The 19,039-nt window shown below is 38.8% G+C and overlaps 1 protein-coding gene across 1 annotated transcript; it reads right to left on the reverse strand.

The window, feature by feature from the left end:
- Positions 1–9,417: 9,417 nt before the first annotated feature.
- Positions 9,418–18,322, reverse strand: FAM221A (family with sequence similarity 221 member A). The gene is made up of 7 exons (XM_005518881.2): positions 18,231–18,322; positions 16,489–16,662; positions 15,835–16,025; positions 13,565–13,771; positions 12,549–12,659; positions 11,810–11,898; positions 9,418–10,138 (listed from the first exon to the last, which is right to left on the reverse strand). The coding sequence occupies exons 1-7, from the start codon at positions 18,284–18,286 to the stop codon at positions 10,076–10,078; spliced, it is 891 nt and encodes a 296-aa protein (XP_005518938.2). The 5' UTR covers positions 18,287–18,322; the 3' UTR covers positions 9,418–10,075.
- Between the last annotated feature and the right edge of the window lie 717 nt (positions 18,323–19,039).

Below are 19,039 nucleotides of genomic sequence, written 5' to 3' on the forward strand. Positions count from 1 at the left end.
TCACAACTGTAACTCAAAAAAAAAGGGCAGATCAGAGTATCAAAATAATTCGGTATGAGGCATTTTGCTATAAATTTTGACTATTTTGAAGAGCACCTCTTTTCAAATTAGTATTTGTTAACAGCACAGACTTGCCTAAATGATCTGACTTTAAATCAGGATTGGATACTGTGCTGGTATGTGGAAGGCTGTGCCCTCAGGTGATTCATTAACATGTTCCAAAAGCTCACATTATGGAACATTAGCAAATCCTAAACAAGTTTTTTTGGAGAACGTTATACTCCTTACACCATCTCAACTTTCTGAATGCCAAGTACCATTTTTTTCCCACCCACAAGCATTTTCCTCAGCAGCCTGTTGCCATGGCAATCCTAGCAACAGCAGGACAAGTCTCTTTAAAAAGACTTCTGACAACAGCTGTATCTGCCAACTTAGCAGCACCTCTTGTCAATGTAATTACAAGTTGCAGAGAAACCGTTATCCCCTAACAGCTTGCTTCAAACTGTGATAGCTGGCTTTATTTCATATAAGCACACTTTGTTACATTCCCACACAACTAAATCAACATAATATGTCTGTCCTGGTAGGCAAGCATGCTTTTGCAATCCGTATTTGTGTTCAGTGAGTTTTTAATAGAGATAAATAAAGAGGGGATAGCTACAGAGAGCCTCGAGGACAAGACTGTGGAAATTACACGGATGCTAAAGCAAGCATCACTGCAAAATCTGCTTAGAGGCCTAATATCCTGCAACCTTCACCTTCAACAAAGCTTTTTGGTATCTTCTCCTCTACCTACAAGCTGCTACCCCTTCCCTCTTCAAAATCTTGCATTAAGATACATAAGAACAATCTGTCTCTGGGAGACAAACGAGGAAGAACAAGCTCTCCAACCAGCAACACTACTTTGCTACAACACTACTAATGAACAGTTTTTTACAGAGTAATGTCCTAATTCCCACCACCACAGCATGCACACATACTCACATGTATTTTCTTTCTATTGAGTACCAGTACTACCTGCTGCTGAAAAGACAGGAATCAAAATTTATATTTTAGATACTCACTCCCATCTTTTCATATACTCCCATTGCAGCAACTAAGCTGATCAGATCACTTATACCAAGTGCCCTATGACATTCCACTGTCTTACTTTGGGCCAAATATATGGTTTCCAGTAAAATTCTGAGCTGGCATCTACTCAGTCAGAGTGTTTACTGAAACTATTCATTTAGAAATTGGGAAAGGCCAGAATTGGCAGATAACAGCTTCATCATAATATCAAAGAAAAAAAATAATTTGAAAGACTAGGGAATGCACTCGAGACCTTTGCAGGATCTCTGGAAGAAATTAATCTTTTATTAACAGGGTTTTCCTCTTATTTCCTGTCCACTTCTGAAAACAAACTAGTTTTGCTGAAAACCAAGAGTGGATGGTATAGGGTCTGGAAAGCTACACAGAGAAAGCAATAAAAAGGTAGCTCAAGCAATACAAACTCTTTAAAATAATTTAAAATATAATTTAAAAAATATAGAAAAAATAAGACAACACAAAACTCCAGGGAACTGACAACAGATTTTCATCTGTTTTAAGTAATCACATTTGGCGATGTCAATAGGACCAGAGGGAGGCCATGCACAAAGGCTCTTGGAGCCTCTTCTATATGATAGATGGATAGACAAGGCAAGCTGGACAGGAGCTCCCAGCCTGGCAGCCTCTGCTCCCAAGCCAGGGGCTGGTGCAGCATGGGCAGTGCCAGGTCCCTTCCCTGAAGAGACACGCTATTAGGGCTGTGAAAGGTCCCAGAGTGGGAGACTGGTATTGGCAGAACTTGTCCATGAGTCACAGGTGTACCTCAGAAGAGCTCAAAGCTTTTTTAAGTCCTGTTGCCATCAGCTCCTGAGCCTTTCATGCTCAGTGCTGGCTAGGGGAAACTCCCACCTGCTGTTCTCTCTTTTGACCAAAAGTTTGTACAGCACCCAGGCACTCAAGCAGCTCACAGGTGCAAGTGAATTGATCACAGGTTCTGTGACCAAGGGAGGTATTTAAGAACTTGGGTCAGACAGAAATAGACCTGAGGCAAATCATACTCTAAAAATCACTTCCCCAGCACAACCTGAACCATTTTTATGACAAAACCATTTAATTTCTAGAGTATGTTCATGGCAAAAGATCAGACAGTCCTTCCCAGCCTGCCCTGCTTTCAGTTAAACAGATTCCTCCAGGGAACACTGTGCTGATATTTGCAAGCATCTGTTACACGTCCTATCATCTAAACGCTTTAAAATTTGTTACTCACCTAGTCACACATGTTTAAGTTCAGACCAGCTGGTATCTGCAGTGCCCAGAGCCTGTACTTCTCATCAATGCTTGGACATTGCAAGTTTGGTGGAATTTTAAACATGTTTGGTCTATTCAGAATTTGAGTTTTTCCACATTCACCTGATACAGCCTAAGAAAACATACAAATCAGTGGAGATTATGCAAACCTCCTACAGAACTGTGCACTGACAACTCCTAGAATATAAGAATGCTGCAGGGGTCGGAATCTTCCATACTAAGGACAGATGCCCTTCAGAGGAAGGAACTGAGACAAAACTCTTACACTGGCATCTGTCTAAAAGTTTAGTGACAAAACTTTAAGTAACAGAATAGATCTCTGCTGGCAACTTTTCTCTCTAAAGGCTACAATTAAGAAGCAATATACAAGACAAGCAATATAATCTCATATTTCCATGCCAAACAGCCTGTCTAGACATTAACATTTTAAATAGGAACGACTAGCCTTCTGTATCAGTTCTCTAATGCTGATTAGCAGCTCTTTCAGGTCATTTCCATCAGAGCTAACATGTCACACAAAGCCTACCATTTTCATCAGAGAGAAGTTTTGAAATTAAATTACATTACTTACCAACATTAACTGTTGCTCATGAATGCCTTTATCAAGAGATACAAACAGCACTTTGCAAATATGTCATGTTTGCCAGTCTTTTCATTGCAATTTTTTTAAAATACAGGTCATTTGAATGTATGCCCCACATTATTCACTGTTTTAAAATGCATTCACGTAGCAGGTTTCAAAAAGAGAAAGATTCATTTATTACTATAATTTTGTATGTAGAACTGACATACAATTAAAAACTTTAATAAAACAGTTCCTACCTATTCGCTGTTGATCTCTTGCTGTACCAACATCTGTCTTCGGAAGAACAGCCACCATAAATTTGGAAATGAAGGAAATTAGGAATTTGGAGATTAGGAAAAAAAACCTCTCAAGAATGCCACTATGAAAATATAAGCATACATCAAACTGGTATTTGTGGAATGGAATACAGATCTTATCTTTACACTTTTCTGCAACTATCCCAACAGAATTATGGGGAAAAAAGTAATGCATTTGATATCTTATCTCTCATTAAAATATATGTTAATGCTTCAAAAACATAATCCTCTAAAAACAATAGATCAAAGTAAATTTTGTGACTTGAAAAACACCAACACGTTACACAGCAGCCTCACATGGCTTTTCTCTTAAGGTGTTGCTACAGCATTTTATTGACAGTGACATCTTAATACACATGACAAAAGAACAGGCCAGTCACAAAATAAACATGCAGGGTTTGTTTTCTTCCTTTCCCAAGAAGAATGTAGAAAGTCATTTACTTACACAAAAAATTCAGACACACTTTTTAATTAGTTTGTAATAGGCAAAACCACCAATAGCTCACACACAAAACCAAAAGCTGACATAATCCTTTCTATGCTTCTCATAGAACTTGCCTTCTCAGGAGTTCAGCACATTCATTACAGGTGTTTAAAAGATCTTTCTCACTTCTTGAGATGGAGCAAAGAACCACTTCTCTTAAAAAAGCATTGCACTCCTGTTAGAGGAAGTCCATAATGTATACTGGACGAAGAAAGAGAATTCACCATTCACTCATTTCCTGAGTGTTAAAGAAACCTCAAAGAATTCCATCATTTTACTGAAGTGTGAAGAGCAGCAAGACTTGCTCACACAAAATAAGCATTTTCTTTAGGAGAGCCAACAGTCCTTAAAGAGAACTTAAGAGAATATAACCCACAACCAATTTGAAGATCAAGCAAGTACCTTAAAAAGTGGTTGCATAGAATTAAAGCTTTTATATCCAGGTAAAAAACAAACTCCATACATACATACACAAATTACCTACTTTTCTAAAGGCAGGTTTGACAGAAACATCATTAGTCCAAAGACAAGTTTCAGTCAACACACAACTTGTTTTCAAGAAGTCATTACATCTCCTGACATTCAAAGTGTGGAGAGAGCATACAAGTATCACCTATCATTTTTCATAGATGCTTGATGGCTTATAAAAGCCAAAAATGATATCAAAACAGTCTCACTGATGTTGAGACAAGTAATGCCCCACCTTAAGCTTTCAGTCTTAGGTGCATTTGTAAGCCTGGCCTCATGTTCTTCCAAGAATTAATGAATTGGATCAGGACAGGTAATGTACCTCAGAGAAATAATTTGCAATGAACATTTTTAACAGTTTAATTACCAGTTAAAAGTATGCAGATCTTACTTTTCAATCCTTCCTCACAAATACTAACATGTACATGGTATCCATTCTTTCTCTCCTTAATCAAAGGAGACAGCAGCTCTGGGGTACCCCTCATTCCCTTTACATGAAAGACTTGGGGTTTGGGTTGGCTGAGAGAAGCATCTTTTCTCCACTTATAACTTAGTATCTGAACCCTTGTAAAACAAGGTTAGCTCCAGAAATATGGCTTTTGGTAGACAACATTTTACTTGTAATTCAAAGGAAAAGATCCAGAGTTCAGAGCTGGAAAGAAAACACCTGTGCAGCTGAATATTTTGATAACCTTAGAGCCACACTCCTACACTCTGTACCTTAAGATATTAAATAAAACACTCTGACTGTGTCTCAATGCCAGAATAAGAACCCAAAGGAGAATTACCTATGATTATTAAATCTAAAAACCCCTTTATTAGAAGAAGTTATTCCATAAACAGAATGAGCAAAGTTTGGTCCACCTCCCCAAATTCCTTCTGGTGACACAACAAGCAGCATTGCCTCCTCCAGCTGGCTCAAAGCTGCACAGATTCTGACCAATATGCACACACCAATCAGCCAGCAGACCAAAGAGGAAAGGCAACCTGTGGTACTCCTTCTGGATTTTCCCCTCTCCCTGCTGCAACCCTCATATTAAGGAAAACTATTCATTGTTTGGGTATTTTTACTTTTTCTCACTCCCCCCTTCCAATATCCTCCTGCCCACCTACGTAAAAATTTATGTTTTTAGGGCAGGAGATACACTCCCAGTGGGACTCCAACTGACTCCTATATTATTCTTTAACACCAAATATTTTAGCCCTCAATTTATTTATTTTTTGGCCTACCAAATATTCCTGAAAACACAGGTACAAACTTATTTATGCAAAAGATTCTCACTCATCATGTATTCATTTGATGAACAATTCTTTTTGATATTACAGAAAAGAATAACTGATTGCAGTATGAAAGAGAACAACAGTACTTGAAATTCAGAAACTGCATTAGACTATTTTTCTTTTTCCAAAATGAAATGCTATATTCTGCCCATACTTCTACAGAAACTTGCTAGGAGAGAGAGGATAAGATTAAACACCTCAGTTAGAATCAAATAGTTTTGAAAGTTCTCAGCTGGTATATAACAGGATACTCTGCCTAGAATGGGGTAAACCAACTTGAACAACGCCCTATTTGCAAAGCTATCTGTGCTGCTTTTGATGTTGAATAATGCTGAAAGCAGACCGACTCATCAGCTCCAAAATTAAACATCCTGAGAGTGAGGTGAAGATGTAGCTGGCCTGGTAAAGTGCCTGATAAAAGAAGGAAAAAGTGATACTGCTGATAACTTGTCTAAAGCTGCTGAACTGACACAGCTGGCCTGCAGACATCTGAGTGAGCAGTCCCAGTCTTTAATGGCAGGGTCTTCTGACATCCCCCTTCTTGGGGTGTCTGTGGAGATATTCCCTTGGCTTGGGGGTGCCCCTCAAGGTTATTCCTCAAGGCTGAGCAAAAGAGATTTGCCTACAATCTTTGGTAGGAGTCAGTAACATCAATCTCTACTTGATTTTGGTTCTGAATTTGTTTTGCTAGCTTTCCCATAATTGCTTTAATATTGCTTAAAATCAGAGAATTAGCCTTTACCAATAGTTGTAGCTTCTACCTGTGGAGTAAATAATTCTGATTAAAATATTTTAGTCTGATTAAACTATTTTAGTCTAATCATAATCATAACAAATTAAATATTTTATATAAATATATCTGGTTTGCCATCCTTAATTCTGCAGGACAAAGTTGTACAAAGGTTCAATTACACTTGGATAATCCTTTAGACATAAACTGTTGATTAAGTCTGGGGCTAAGAGCGGATCCAGCCACACGTAGACTCCACTCTGAGGAGTTCAGAAAGCAAGGGGGTTTTCTCTGCAGCACATGACTCAACTAATAAGCTTTGTGTGAGGCTCCCATTCTGTCTGTGACACAGCATCACACAGGTGACATGTTAATGGCTGAACCTGGGACCTTCCCTAGGGAGGTAACTAAAGGAGCCCATGGGGTCAGTGCCCTGCCATGTCAGACAGGTACAGTGAATGTGAAATCAGAGCTAAAAACACTGTAAAGCAAGTAATGATTCCTTCTGCCAGAAGAGAGATGCTAAAGGTTCCAAAGCAGGTGTAGGCTTATAGACAAAAATAGTATATTTAGTTACAAAAAAACCTCCATAACAGGTACACCTGTGCGAGGTCTTTTAGACTGGAAAACCTTTGTTGTTTTTTTCAATTATATTTGTGCTAAGAACAAATACTATCACTACTTGCAGAGTTGTCTCTTTTCTTAGGCCACATGGCTATGAACTACTAGAGAGGCTGGGGGACGAACAGTCACGAGACGTGCCAGCCATTTAATATGCACAGCATGCTGCAAAGACACTGACAACCTGACAAAGGAGCTGCACGGATGCCATTACTGGCTGTGAATTCACACATGGCATTCCCCTCGCTCCCGAACCTGAGGCGGACAGACGTGTTTTATATTTAGTATCAGAAACACACAGAACGGGGAGGAGCTCCTTGCGCTCCACTTGGGATCACTGACCAGAGCCCACAATCATAAACAGCCAAGGAACATCTCAGCCTCTCCACAGGATGATCAAAACTAGCAAGGAAAATGCTGTTGTACACTCTAGGAACGTTATAATGTTGGCAAAATACTGATTTGAAAGCCAGCTATTTTAAAAATAAGTCATGTTTAAGCACTGCCCAGGGCCTATACAATTAGCCTTGAACAGCTTAGAATGCTCGTGTGCATGAGAACAAAGCCTTTTCCCTGGTTCCTTGGATTAGGGTCAGAAACAGTTCATGCTTCCAGCTGAATGAGAGATACACACCCACCCAATAAATCACACAGATGAATTGGTAACTTACCTGTCCCACGATATTTTGTTCAAAGTTCATGGCTGCTCTCAGGAAAACAAACCAGCAGCAAGTACCTGTTAAACCGAGATCTTTATTTAACAGACCCTGCTAATGGCACACGTACTAGCATTCGCTCTCTGCTTTTATAATTTAAAAAAAAAAATACTCTTTTCTAGCAGATGTATAAAGAAATTTTTCAGTAGAATTGGAGGTTGCAATATTGATCCTGCAAACCGATCACTGGGTTTTCAGGATAAATTCAAATTCCGTTTAAGATATTGTATCATTGTCCAGTTTTCACAACCAACAGTGTTATGAGATGTATTGTATATGGCTTTTTTATGTATAGATACCAATCACATTTCAGAAAAAAAGGTATATGCAAATACTAAGAAGTCAAAAATATGCATTCTAGCAAGGAAGGCAAGTTTCTTTTCCTTGGACATCATCAACATGAGTGAAAGCAGTCAGAACTCCTAAGCAGTATTTAATGTCATTGATATTTTTATCATCCAACCTGTTTTCTAACTAAAAAAGAAATATCAGTAAATAAATGTAGTAACTTTTTTATATCCTTAGAGTGAAAACAGTAAATAAGTTAAAGTACAGAATATTTTTTTAATTACTTTAATAAAACCAGTTTGCAATAATCAAAGTATAGTTTAGTAGGACTGAATTTGGCAGAGCTAGCATTTAAAGTAGACAAATAATGTCAACTCAAAATGTGAAACAATACATTATATCCTAAAAGGTATGTTCTCAGTATCAAAAGGAACACAAAATAAAAGTTTTTGTAACTGTTAGAACTTCTCTCTTTAACAATATTTTGCTGTGAGAAATCTCACTTCTGCAACACACACACAGATTTCCGGAACTTCATTCCTCCATGGGCATAGTAACAGGGATAAGCAGGAAACTAGAGTAAACTTCCACTACTAATCTTGTAACAATCTCTTTGAAAAATAGAAATATTTTTTTCTGTATTTTTTTACTATTCTTCATGAATGTTATTTGTATTTGTTTCTTGATATTACACTGTGAAAACCCCATTTATTTTCAAGACCAAGCAGAGGATGTGTAGAATGGATTGCTTGCCGGGGCCAGAAGAGGGAGCTCAAATTAGGATTTTCACTTGTTAGGCTAAAGCAGCATGTAACTGTAGAACTGAACAGTAAAGGTACTTTCAAAACATTAATTAGACACCTTGATGTATCATGCAATTAAATTTAAGTAACGGATTATCCTCTCTGATTGGCACCTGTAGAAATGGCAATATAAGTCAGAGTTAAAGGTAAAAAGCTCTCTTAAAACTGAGCCTTCACACCACAGGTGATATCTGAACAAAATCCAAGTTGCCCTGCAGTAAATGCCCTCAGACTCACCTCTTCTCCTTTTCCCATCAGGCACGTGGAGGCATTTTTTCCGATGGGAAACAAAGCTTTGTAGGCTTCTCCCAGTTCTTGCTGTAAAGTCTCAGTACACACACCTGCTGTAAAGCCTCCAGCCCAAGAGACACCTTCAGGTATTTGTAAGAACAAACTGACTTTCACCTCTCAGTTCTCAAAGCAGAATCAGTTAACTCAGACTCTGATTTTGCCTCCTAAGCTGCACTCTCTGCCAGTTATTCTGTACCAAGTTCTTGCTGTGCTGCTTGGCAGAATTAAACCACCACACATGCACTAAATTTTATATTTTCCTGTCCACTACCTTTAAATACAACACATGTTGCCACAGCTCTGAATATGGACAAAGAATACAAAAGCACATCTCCCTGAGGTGATTCAGTCTGTGTTCAGACATGAGGAATCTCTTGGATAAATAAGTTTGTACCGAAGAGCATGCAATCATTTCTTTATATGCTATAAATAACATATCCATTTCCACTTAAGGTTTTCAGAAGTTTAGTGTAATAATTGTTATGGACAGTAACAGACAAACAGAATTGGGAGAATAGTATCACCAGAGAAATCTGGGATAAAGTACACAAGCAAGATCCCTTCAAGTAGCTCATAAGCGTGGAAATCGGTTTGCAAGTGTACAAAATGTCTTATTTAAAAAAAAAAAATTATATGATGGGAAAAACAGAGCCTACAGAAGTGTGAGAGAAGAAGGGTATAATTGAATTTTATGTCGAGGTGATGAAATCAACAAAAAGAGAAAAAAGATTTAAAGAAAATATTAAAATGTCAATATTAACAGAACAAACCTCACCACATAAAATCCATAACCAAGATGAGTTTAAAGGACTCCACAAATAAAGAAAATGTAACATAAAAGTCTAAAAATAAGACATGTCTTTTCTTTGCCCTCCTACAACCTAATATTTAAATACAAGGTTATTCTCTCAGACCTTAAACCCTCAGAGCTGCAGCTCTCTAAATATACTTCTTCATTCTCAAAGAAATATCTTTGTAACAGTTCTGGAGATTAGAAACATACTGATTAAAGAACCAATTTTATTACAATGAGATAATTAAAAATTAATTTCAGCAAAGGAACAAAACAGTAAACGAATGAATGAATAAATAGAGGTATGTGGGTAGGCACAGAGAAAAATATTCAACGCAATAATGAGCAATGTGCCAAATAATAAATATTTATTCATTAATGTCACGGCTTCTTTGACGGCACTGGATTCCTCTCTCCCCGTTTAGCAGCTTTCTCCATTTTCAGCTGTAACAAAAAAAGACACTAGCAGTGGTTCAAACATTGATTAGCAAATCGGCTAACAACACAATATTAAACTTCTACATCCAGTCACAAATTTACCAGGGAGATGCATGCAGTGGAGAAAGGTACACAACATTATTATCCCACCCCAGCAAGACAAAGGAGCATTTCCATAGCACTGCAGCTCCTCCCCTGTTGAAACCAGGCTGCCTTATCTCTGATAATGGCAATCTAGGTATTTAAGTACCCCTCAAGGCCAGTGTGCCTCACAAATGCTCTCGTGTTTATCTCGATGTCAATGAAAGGTGGAGCAGTTTTATTGCAGATGGCTCACAGAGCCAGCTGGATGAACCAGCAGACATAAAACCACACAGGAATGGTGCTAAACCTTCTCCCTGCTGACCCACAAGGCCATGACTTCCTCCTGTAAGATTTTTTCCTCTTGCAGTGTGCTAAAACTTATCAACACACACACATTTCACTCTGTCATTTTGTAGTAAGACTATTAATCCAAACAAATGTATCTCTAGTTTTTAGAAGCTACAATTTTTCTCAAGTACTGTTACACTTGTGAATGAAATCATGTTTACAACAATTATATAAAAGGGATGCAGAGACTTTTGCATCCCATCTAACACGTATGCTGCCATTAAAAATGTAAGAAAAAAGAATTTACATGCTTTTTCCTGTCATAAAATAGTATTAAAAGGAAACAAGACTCATTGGGATCTCTGCAAATGAACACACTGCTAAGTAAATGTTGTTGGTCTACACAAAAATGTATTTTAAAACACTTTTCCCCCTTTGGAGGCTTGAGGTTTTTATCTAAAATTCCTACTAACTTTTGCAGAGAAAATAAAATCTTGGGGGTGGGAGAAGAAATAGAGAAATTTGAATTTGATATTTTCTGTGAAGCAATGTAATATTTGTAACATCTGTCCATATTTTGTGATGATTTTCAAAACAAAGAAAATTATTTTGAATTTCACAAAGCTAGAACAGCTTTCTCCTTAACAAACATCTTGTTTCAAGCCAGCAAGCAAAATAGTGAAACAGTTTAGATTTTAAAAGTATGTAACATTGCCTTACAAAAGAATTCATAAACAGTTGAGACATACTTCAGCTGAGATGGTGAAGCTAAGGGACTAATGTGAGGAAATAATAGGTATTTAAACATGGGAATAACCTATAACACAGGGTATTTAAATTAAAGACAGTGCAGTAGAGAAGGCACCTCTAAGTGAGTGATACAGATTATCTAAGAAAGACCAAATTTAGCCAAACTTACACAGAGTCATTAAAAAAAAAAAATAGAAAATTTTATAAGTGAAGTAGCAAACACACAGCCCTAAATGTCACAAGGGAGTTCCTGTGACTCTGCATTGTTGTTTCTTTTTGCCACAGAATAAAATGTTTTGGTTTTCTGTAATAGAGAGTTACCTCAATTAAAACCTGCCTGATTAAGGTAAATGCCATCCCACACACGACTGACCGCCGAAATCCCATAGTAGCTCATAACTGCATTTTAAAATTTATGTTAAGAAGCTACCTTTCTCAGGAATTGATAAGGAATTATATAATGCATTTACATGCCATTTAAATCATACATGTATGGGTTTTAAACATCCTCTTGTGAAAGTGTATTTAAATTAAGCAATAAATGTAGTAACTTGCCCGTTCTTGATAGCGTTTTTCAAAGTAAGCCATGTCATCGGCTTCTGATTGTTTTCCATGAGAAACTTGCCCTGTGCCTCTTGAACTACCTGAAAAACAAAACACAAGCAAAAAAGAAAACCCCCTTTTTATTAATGATACCTGCTATTCTATTAGTTATATTTTACATTTGGCAAAAGCCATTTAAAATGGCACCTCACCTTTTTAGGCAAGTACAAAACCCAGCATTTGTGACCAAAGAGAAACCTTTTGGGTCTAGGCTTGCACCTAAATTGTTTTAAAGGAGTTCAAGTTACAGTAATTGCTAAATATTTTGTACTAAATAAGGGACATAAAATAAGTGTAAGTGATCCACAATCCCATGTAGAAAAAGCTTTCTGGCAGAAGGCAGTTTCACAGGATTGTGCTGAATATGCACAACCCATTCAGATATGACCAGTTTCTAGGAGAAATTAAGAATTTTAAAAACTGGTCCAATGAATACATGACACCATTGATGGGCAACACTAAGAAGCACTAAGAAAAAAACTAATTTAAGGTAAAAAAAAAAACATTGCAAGCAAAACCAGCAAGCACTTAGTTATTCAAAGATGTGAATTACATAAATGTTATACTAACCACACAGCAAGGCTTCAATATTCATTTTAATGCCTTGAGCATCCTTCAATTCATTAATAAAATCCATTAATTTTATATAAAATTATTTTTGTATAACAATATTATCCTACTTATACATCACCTGCTATCTGTGGCATGGTTTGAGCGGAACTCGAAGGCCCCTGAAATGCTTTTAGAAATGGATGATCCATGCTAGTAATGGGGGCTTCTAAAAGTTCAGCAGAAGGAGCACCTGTCAGAAAAGAAGTTGAATGAAAATAATAATTAACTCCAGAAGATACAGTCCTAATACATACCCTGGGGTCAAAACAAGGTTACAGATTCATACCTACAACTCTCAGCACAGACCCCATAAACTGGAGTTAACAAAAGCATTACAAGGATGGCTTCAAAAGGATTGAAAGCTTTGTTTTTTCAATTACCACAGTAATGTTTTAGTTTCTAAACTTCAGACAAATCCAGGAATCCAGATCAGAATTTAAAAAATAAATTATGGGTATGTGTCAATAATAGATAAAATAAAAAATAATAATAAAAATTATAAAATTTTAAACACCTTTTTTAAATTGAAAAATTAAATTATTATAATAATAAATAAATAAAAGTAAAAATAATAGATAAAACAATATAGATGAAACATGTGCATTATTAAATTACACAAAATCAAGGAGCAGAAAAATTATCAAGACCAACTGACGTATCCATTAAAAAGGTCTACCAATTACCTCTTTTTTTTATTCTGAACAGCTATTAACCTTTGAGTTTGGAAACAAAAATGCTGTAAATATATAACCAAGAAATACCTGGGCAGTACTAGGCTAAAGGACTAACATAAATAGAACATGGAAATACCAGGTTACAGGAAGTATTAGAACTTACAGGTTCTCTCTAAAGGATATGCTGCATTTCAAGCAGAAGCAACTGGGTTGAACACCAGAATTGTTAAAAAAGAGTTTTTTATCAGCTCACTACAGGGAGCAGGACAATGTGATCCCTTAACACCTGAGGACAGCTGTAAAGGAACAGTCTTTCTGTAGCTCTACTCCTATTAATCCAATTTGCCTTCCAACTTCGAAACTCCACTTTTCAAAACTTAGGTGGAGAATTAAAATTTCATCTCAGGTCAGCTGCACATACCTATTCCACTGTCATCAAGCCTCATGTAGCCTTCTGCTAGCGAACTAAAACCAGTCAGTCCTCCCATGGCAGCGTAAGGAACATCCTGCCCCACAGGCTTTCCTTGGGCTAAGCGCTCCTCTTTCGTTTCCACAACAGTTTCGTGAGCATATGCTGGCTGCCCACATGCACAGGTAAAGCAGCTATGAAAGCCTGAACACTTGGAACCTGAGAAACAAATAAATGAGTGAGATGGTGATGGGATTTAAGCATCCAGGTGCATGAAAAGGCTGTATAAAAGAGAAAGGACCACTCTTGGGATTAGATCATTAGTCAGAGGATCTTACTGAGCTAAGTTCCAAGTACCTCTGAGGATGGAGATTCCACCTCTCTGAGCAGCCTGGACCAATGCTGGACCAGAAATTTCTGATATCTGACTGTATTTCCTATGTTGCAACTTGTGTTCATTGCCATTAACAAGATGCCCCTCCATCCACTTACAACGAATAAAAAGAAAAGATGTTCTGACACTGGGTAAAGCTGACAACCTGCCATCATTTTGGCATCATTCCCTCCAAAGGTGTTTAGCAGGGCTATATCAGTGTTGCAGGGCTAAGAAACTTAATATCATAATTTATTACACAAATTATAACTTAAATGTCTTTTAAAATGAGCAAAATTTTCTCAGTAGCAAATAGAGACTGTGGAATCAACAAAATGGGTTCTATACAGGAGTATCATTAGACTGACTTTCAGGGTTTTTTTAAGCTTACACTGCCACAGGATGTAATTGAAATAGTTATACAAATGTTATATGACATTCAGAAAGAATTAAGTGACCTGTATGCCCTACCTACATCTAAAACTGTCATCAAAACCCCTCTAGAGCAATGATGTGACCAAGAAATTGAGGAAGTTATGTTGCAAATGTTTCATTATACAAAATACCCTGCTTCCAGCTCACAGTTCATTTTGTAGAGCACCATGAAAGATTTCTTTAAGTCTTTTGTAATATGTTGATCCCATTTCTTGATAATGTTAAAGGCTTTTTCATATTATTTTGGGCACTCCTCAGTAACAGAACTCTGTGTTTGGACACAGAATACAGTATATGCAATATATACAGAGCAAAAAGCAGTTAAGTTTTTCAGTAATAACTTATCTGTCACATTAGATTTATCAACATGGCACAAGAGTAATACCATTACATTAAAACAACAAGTCCAAAATAGAAGCAATTCTTGTAACTTCACTTTGAAATCTGTAGAGCCCTCAGAAGTGTCTGCTATTTTTTGAGAAACGCTAAGCAAAAAACATTATATATATTAATATTGGAAACAGCCTGTTCTATGCATTCAGCCTGAATTATCCAGATAAACAACTTAAGATTTTCACATTACTTAGTGCAAATTCTGAAAGGCTGTCATATAGATATTTTTGGTTTATTCTGTGGGATAACAGCTGGGGTTTTTTGTTGTTGTTGTTGTTGTTTACTGGGTTTTTTTTGTTTAATTTTTTTCTGTACAAAATAGAGACATTCCAGGAATGAAATTTAATAACAGTACAGAACTCCAGAAAAAAGAAAACCTTCATCTTACATAATTTGGGGTTTCAAACTAAAACATCTTCATGCATTGTTTATTCCTGTGGTTAATAATTGCTGTTGTTTCATAACATTAACCTCAAACAACTGTAGCAAAAAGATTCCTCTTAATCCATTCTTTAAGATCTTGCTGAAACTCCATTCCCATTTGAATTTCTGGACCCACAATCTCTATGGTCATGAGCCACTTTGTTAAAGTGCTAGCAATAGAATTATTTGGGAACAGTATACTACTTCCTGCTGAGTTGAGAAAAGACATAAAAATATAGTAATGTTATAGTCAACAAGGCAATAGAGGAATGGAGATCAACACTTCTCTGCCTCAAACTACCAAGTTCAGGTAGAAAAGGCATGTGCATGCAGCTGGAAGTGACAAACTGCAAACAGGGTGCTTTCTTACTGTCTATCTCCAGGTATCTGTCTTCATAAGCACCTGACCACCTATCTGAAGCATTCGGAGATTTAAACTCTTTACGAGACCTGGGGAAACGAAGGATGTTGTTCTAAACCCTCCTGTGCAAAAGGTGATGTCTTCTTCATCACCTTTTAATCCTTTCTCAAGGATGAAAACACACATTGGTGACTAGAGCAGCACACACCCAATACCCTGGGCAGAGCACAGCCCCCTCACACGCTGCTCCTGTTGAGTTTCCTGGCAAAGAGCGCTGCAAGCCCAGCAGTAACTTACAGGAGTTGCAGGGAAACCCAGGTGCTGGGCTGTGCTGGTCAGCGAAGTGCTTGCAGCGGCAGCGGATGGGCTGGGTGCCGTTCAGGGGGACAAAGTGGTAGGACTGGCACGGGCAACCCTTCACTCTGCAAGGCACACAGATAGGGCGCTCTTTGGGAAGCACCTCATAGTCTGTTTTGTGTTGTTTATACCTAAAACAGGAAAAGCAATAACTTTTATTACTTTAGTATTAGCATTTATCAGAAAACTACTTGAAAGGCTTATCATTTACCTCATAAATTTTATTTTGAAGTAGCTTTAATTGTATTATTTACTCTTAATTGTTAATTTGCAATTAAATATGTAATAGCAGGTGGTTTTGCATCTATTCGTTACATAAATATCACATATCCTTATGTCTCATTTTGAGAGCACTACCAGAATCAATCTGATCTAAGTTAACTCATGCCTTGCAGCTGAATTTATTGAGACTACAAAATCATTTTGGTCTCAAAAATATATTGACATTTGAATTTACAAACAGTTCTTACTATTTAAAATGTAATTTCCTCAACCCTTAAATCTTAAATAAACTTGCTTCTGTGCTTCTGGGAATATTTCACATTTTTCTGATTTTTAAAAATACTAAAGGGTAAAAGAAGGGAAGGTACCCACCGGTGAGTGCAAAAGCACAGTGTCTCTGGTCCCACAAGCTTACAGTCCATGCCAGCTGGTGATCTCCAGCTCACATACAACCTGTTCTGTAGCCGAGCTGGTAATACTTTTCTTTTGTACTCCTCATATTCCTCTGGCGTAAAGAGCTTTCCTCCATCATCATCACCTACAATTCTGCATGCATGGCATAAAAAAAGCCATAAGAAAATGAAGACAATAAAAGTAGGTTTCTGCAGATTTCTTTTTTTCAAATAATATATAACAGAACTTTTCCTGTAAATGCAAAACAAATCTTGTATTTCATATTGCTCTTCTAATAATTTAACAGAACTATAGCTGATTTTTAGAGAATATTGTTTGAATAATGCTCTTTTAAAAAATTTAATCTGATGGACTGGAAACCAGTTCTAAGAAAGCAGAAAAAAATTAATACAGCAAACTACCAGGGGTTCTTTTGGAAAAAAAAAAAGTTATGAGCATCAAGGGTCATGTAACCAGTCAGCTTTGCCTCAGACTTCTTGACTGACCTCTGGCAAGTCACTTCACCCATCTACACCCAAGTGTAGTGCAAATTTGTATCAGGAGATTAATTTTAGTCTAGTCCGAGTATTCATCTGCAAGCAGGTAACCCCACTGCCATCAAAGTAACAAACAACACATCCAAGTTGCCTTCTGATTTGCAAGAAGGCTATGCTAGTTTCTGTAGCTGAAGTTGGTGGGAGCTGTATCCCTCAGTCCAGACAGGCCCATTTGTTTAAGCAATCACTGTGCTCAAGTTCAAGGTCATTGAGTAGCTATAACTCTGGAGCAGCTTCCAAATTCTGCATTTATGGAAACAACTAAGGACAATAAAAAAAATATGGAAAATACAATTGAGACTTAACTGCAGCACTTACCTGTGCTGAAAGTGATTTCATTAATGTCTGTAAATATTTCAGTTATTCTTTATTGCTTATGCTAAAACATGCTGAAAGAGTGACTCTGTCAAATATTCTGTGGATTTGTGCACTGCCAGCACTGTACAGCAGCAGAATAACATGCCAACACAACGCTATCACTTGCATGTCGACCCAGCCAACACCCACTGAATCACTGCACATCTTACGTAAGGAACACCACTGTGCCTTTCTCTAGTGTTTTACTCAAGGTTTTCCTAAACTAAATTAAGATCTCATCTCAGCACAACGACTGCGTGTATATTCAGCCTTTCGAGAGGACCGCTGACAAGATTAGTGAAGACACGCAGCAGTGTAGGGGATTTATACAACGCAAAACTTGGAACTCGTGATGCACAGAAGTCGTGTGCTCTGAAAGAGCAGTACGGCTGGCAGATTATCAAATAATGGTATGGATTGGGCGGGACTTTAAAGACCACCTAATTCCAGAGCCCCTGCCGTGGGCAGGGATGCCACTGGTAGACCAGATGGCCTCCCACAGCATATCTCCTCTGCCGGGCTGGCCGGGGTGAGAGGGACGATGCGTGACTCCACCGCTGACAGCCAAGCATTGCAACGCGTCCTCACCAGGGCGCTCCAGCCACGGCACCTCCGACCGCTCCAGGGAGCGGCGGGCGCTGCGTGTCGCTCAGCACAGACCCCGAAGCGGCCAATTCAGCAGGGCCGGAGGCGAGCACCCCTCCCGAAAGAATCCCGGGCAGCGGGCCGGCTACAGGGGCTGCGACACGGCTGGAAACGCCCGTCCCCCGCCCCAGCGACCCCAGCGCGCCGCCGCTGCGCGCTCACCGCCGGTACTCCGCGGACTCCTGCAGGGCCCGCGCGTCCGCCCGCAGCCGCTCCATGCCCGCGGCAGCGCGCTGCCGGCCGGCCGGGCCCCGGCGCCGCCCGCGCACGGAGAGCGCAGGCGGGAGGCTCCGGGAGGCTGCGGCAGGCTGCAGGAGGCAGGCGGGGCAGAGGCGGGGGACAGCGGGGACAGGCGGGGGAACGGGCGGCTCCGGGAGGTGTGCGCGGCGGCCGGGGCACGGCCAGCCCCGCGCCGGGCGCTGTCCCCGCCGCTCGTTACCGGGCGACGAGTCACACACCGGGGAGAGGCTTTATTCTAGTCTTTACTCTTCTCGGGTTTATTCTAGCTTGCGCAAAGCAGCGAGCTAGGTGGTAGCCCACAAAAGGCTAAGTCATCAGAACTTTGCGGTATTTATTACATTTTACGAAGGCATCGGCGTTCGTTGGCTACAAATTGCACAGTTTTTCTACTAATTAGTATTCAGCCCCCTATTTGCTAGTCATACCTCTCACTTGTCATGCTAATTAGTACATAGGTACGGTTCTGCCCATTTGAGCCTGGGGTCTGTTTTGAGTACGTGGTCTCGATGGCCCACAGCTGGAATTACCTTTTCCACCAGTTACTGCTCAGTTCTGCTGGCTTCAGTCGTGGTGGCTTTCATCCAAACAGTCCATTCATCTTGGAATTGTCTTCTCTTCTCCTTAAAACAAAAAAATAACCAACCATACAATGCAATTCTCAGTGCAATTGTTCAACCATAATTGCCCAGCTGTGGCTACTGATGAACAACTAAAAAACTTGCAAAGTTTGA

The sequence above is a fragment of the Pseudopodoces humilis genome, chromosome 1, assembly GCF_049639895.1.
Source record: "Pseudopodoces humilis isolate 2021_Gansu_Grassland_sample_001 chromosome 1, ASM4963989v1, whole genome shotgun sequence".
NCBI lineage: Eukaryota > Metazoa > Chordata > Aves > Passeriformes > Paridae > Pseudopodoces > Pseudopodoces humilis.

Bases quoted from the DNA above. Each gene is read 5' to 3' on its own strand.
- FAM221A (XM_005518881.2), bottom strand. From the start codon at position 18,286: ATGGAGCGGCTGCGGGCGGACGCGCGGGCCCTGCAGGAGTCCGCGGAG. The intron at 11,899-12,548 runs GTGATGTATAAG...TTTGTTTTTCAG, and splicing joins AACCATGCCACAGATAGCAG to GTAGTTCAAGAGGCACAGGG. The intron at 10,139-11,809 runs GCAAGTTACTAC...TTTTTGTTACAG, and splicing joins AAAAACGCTATCAAGAACGG to CTGAAAATGGAGAAAGCTGC.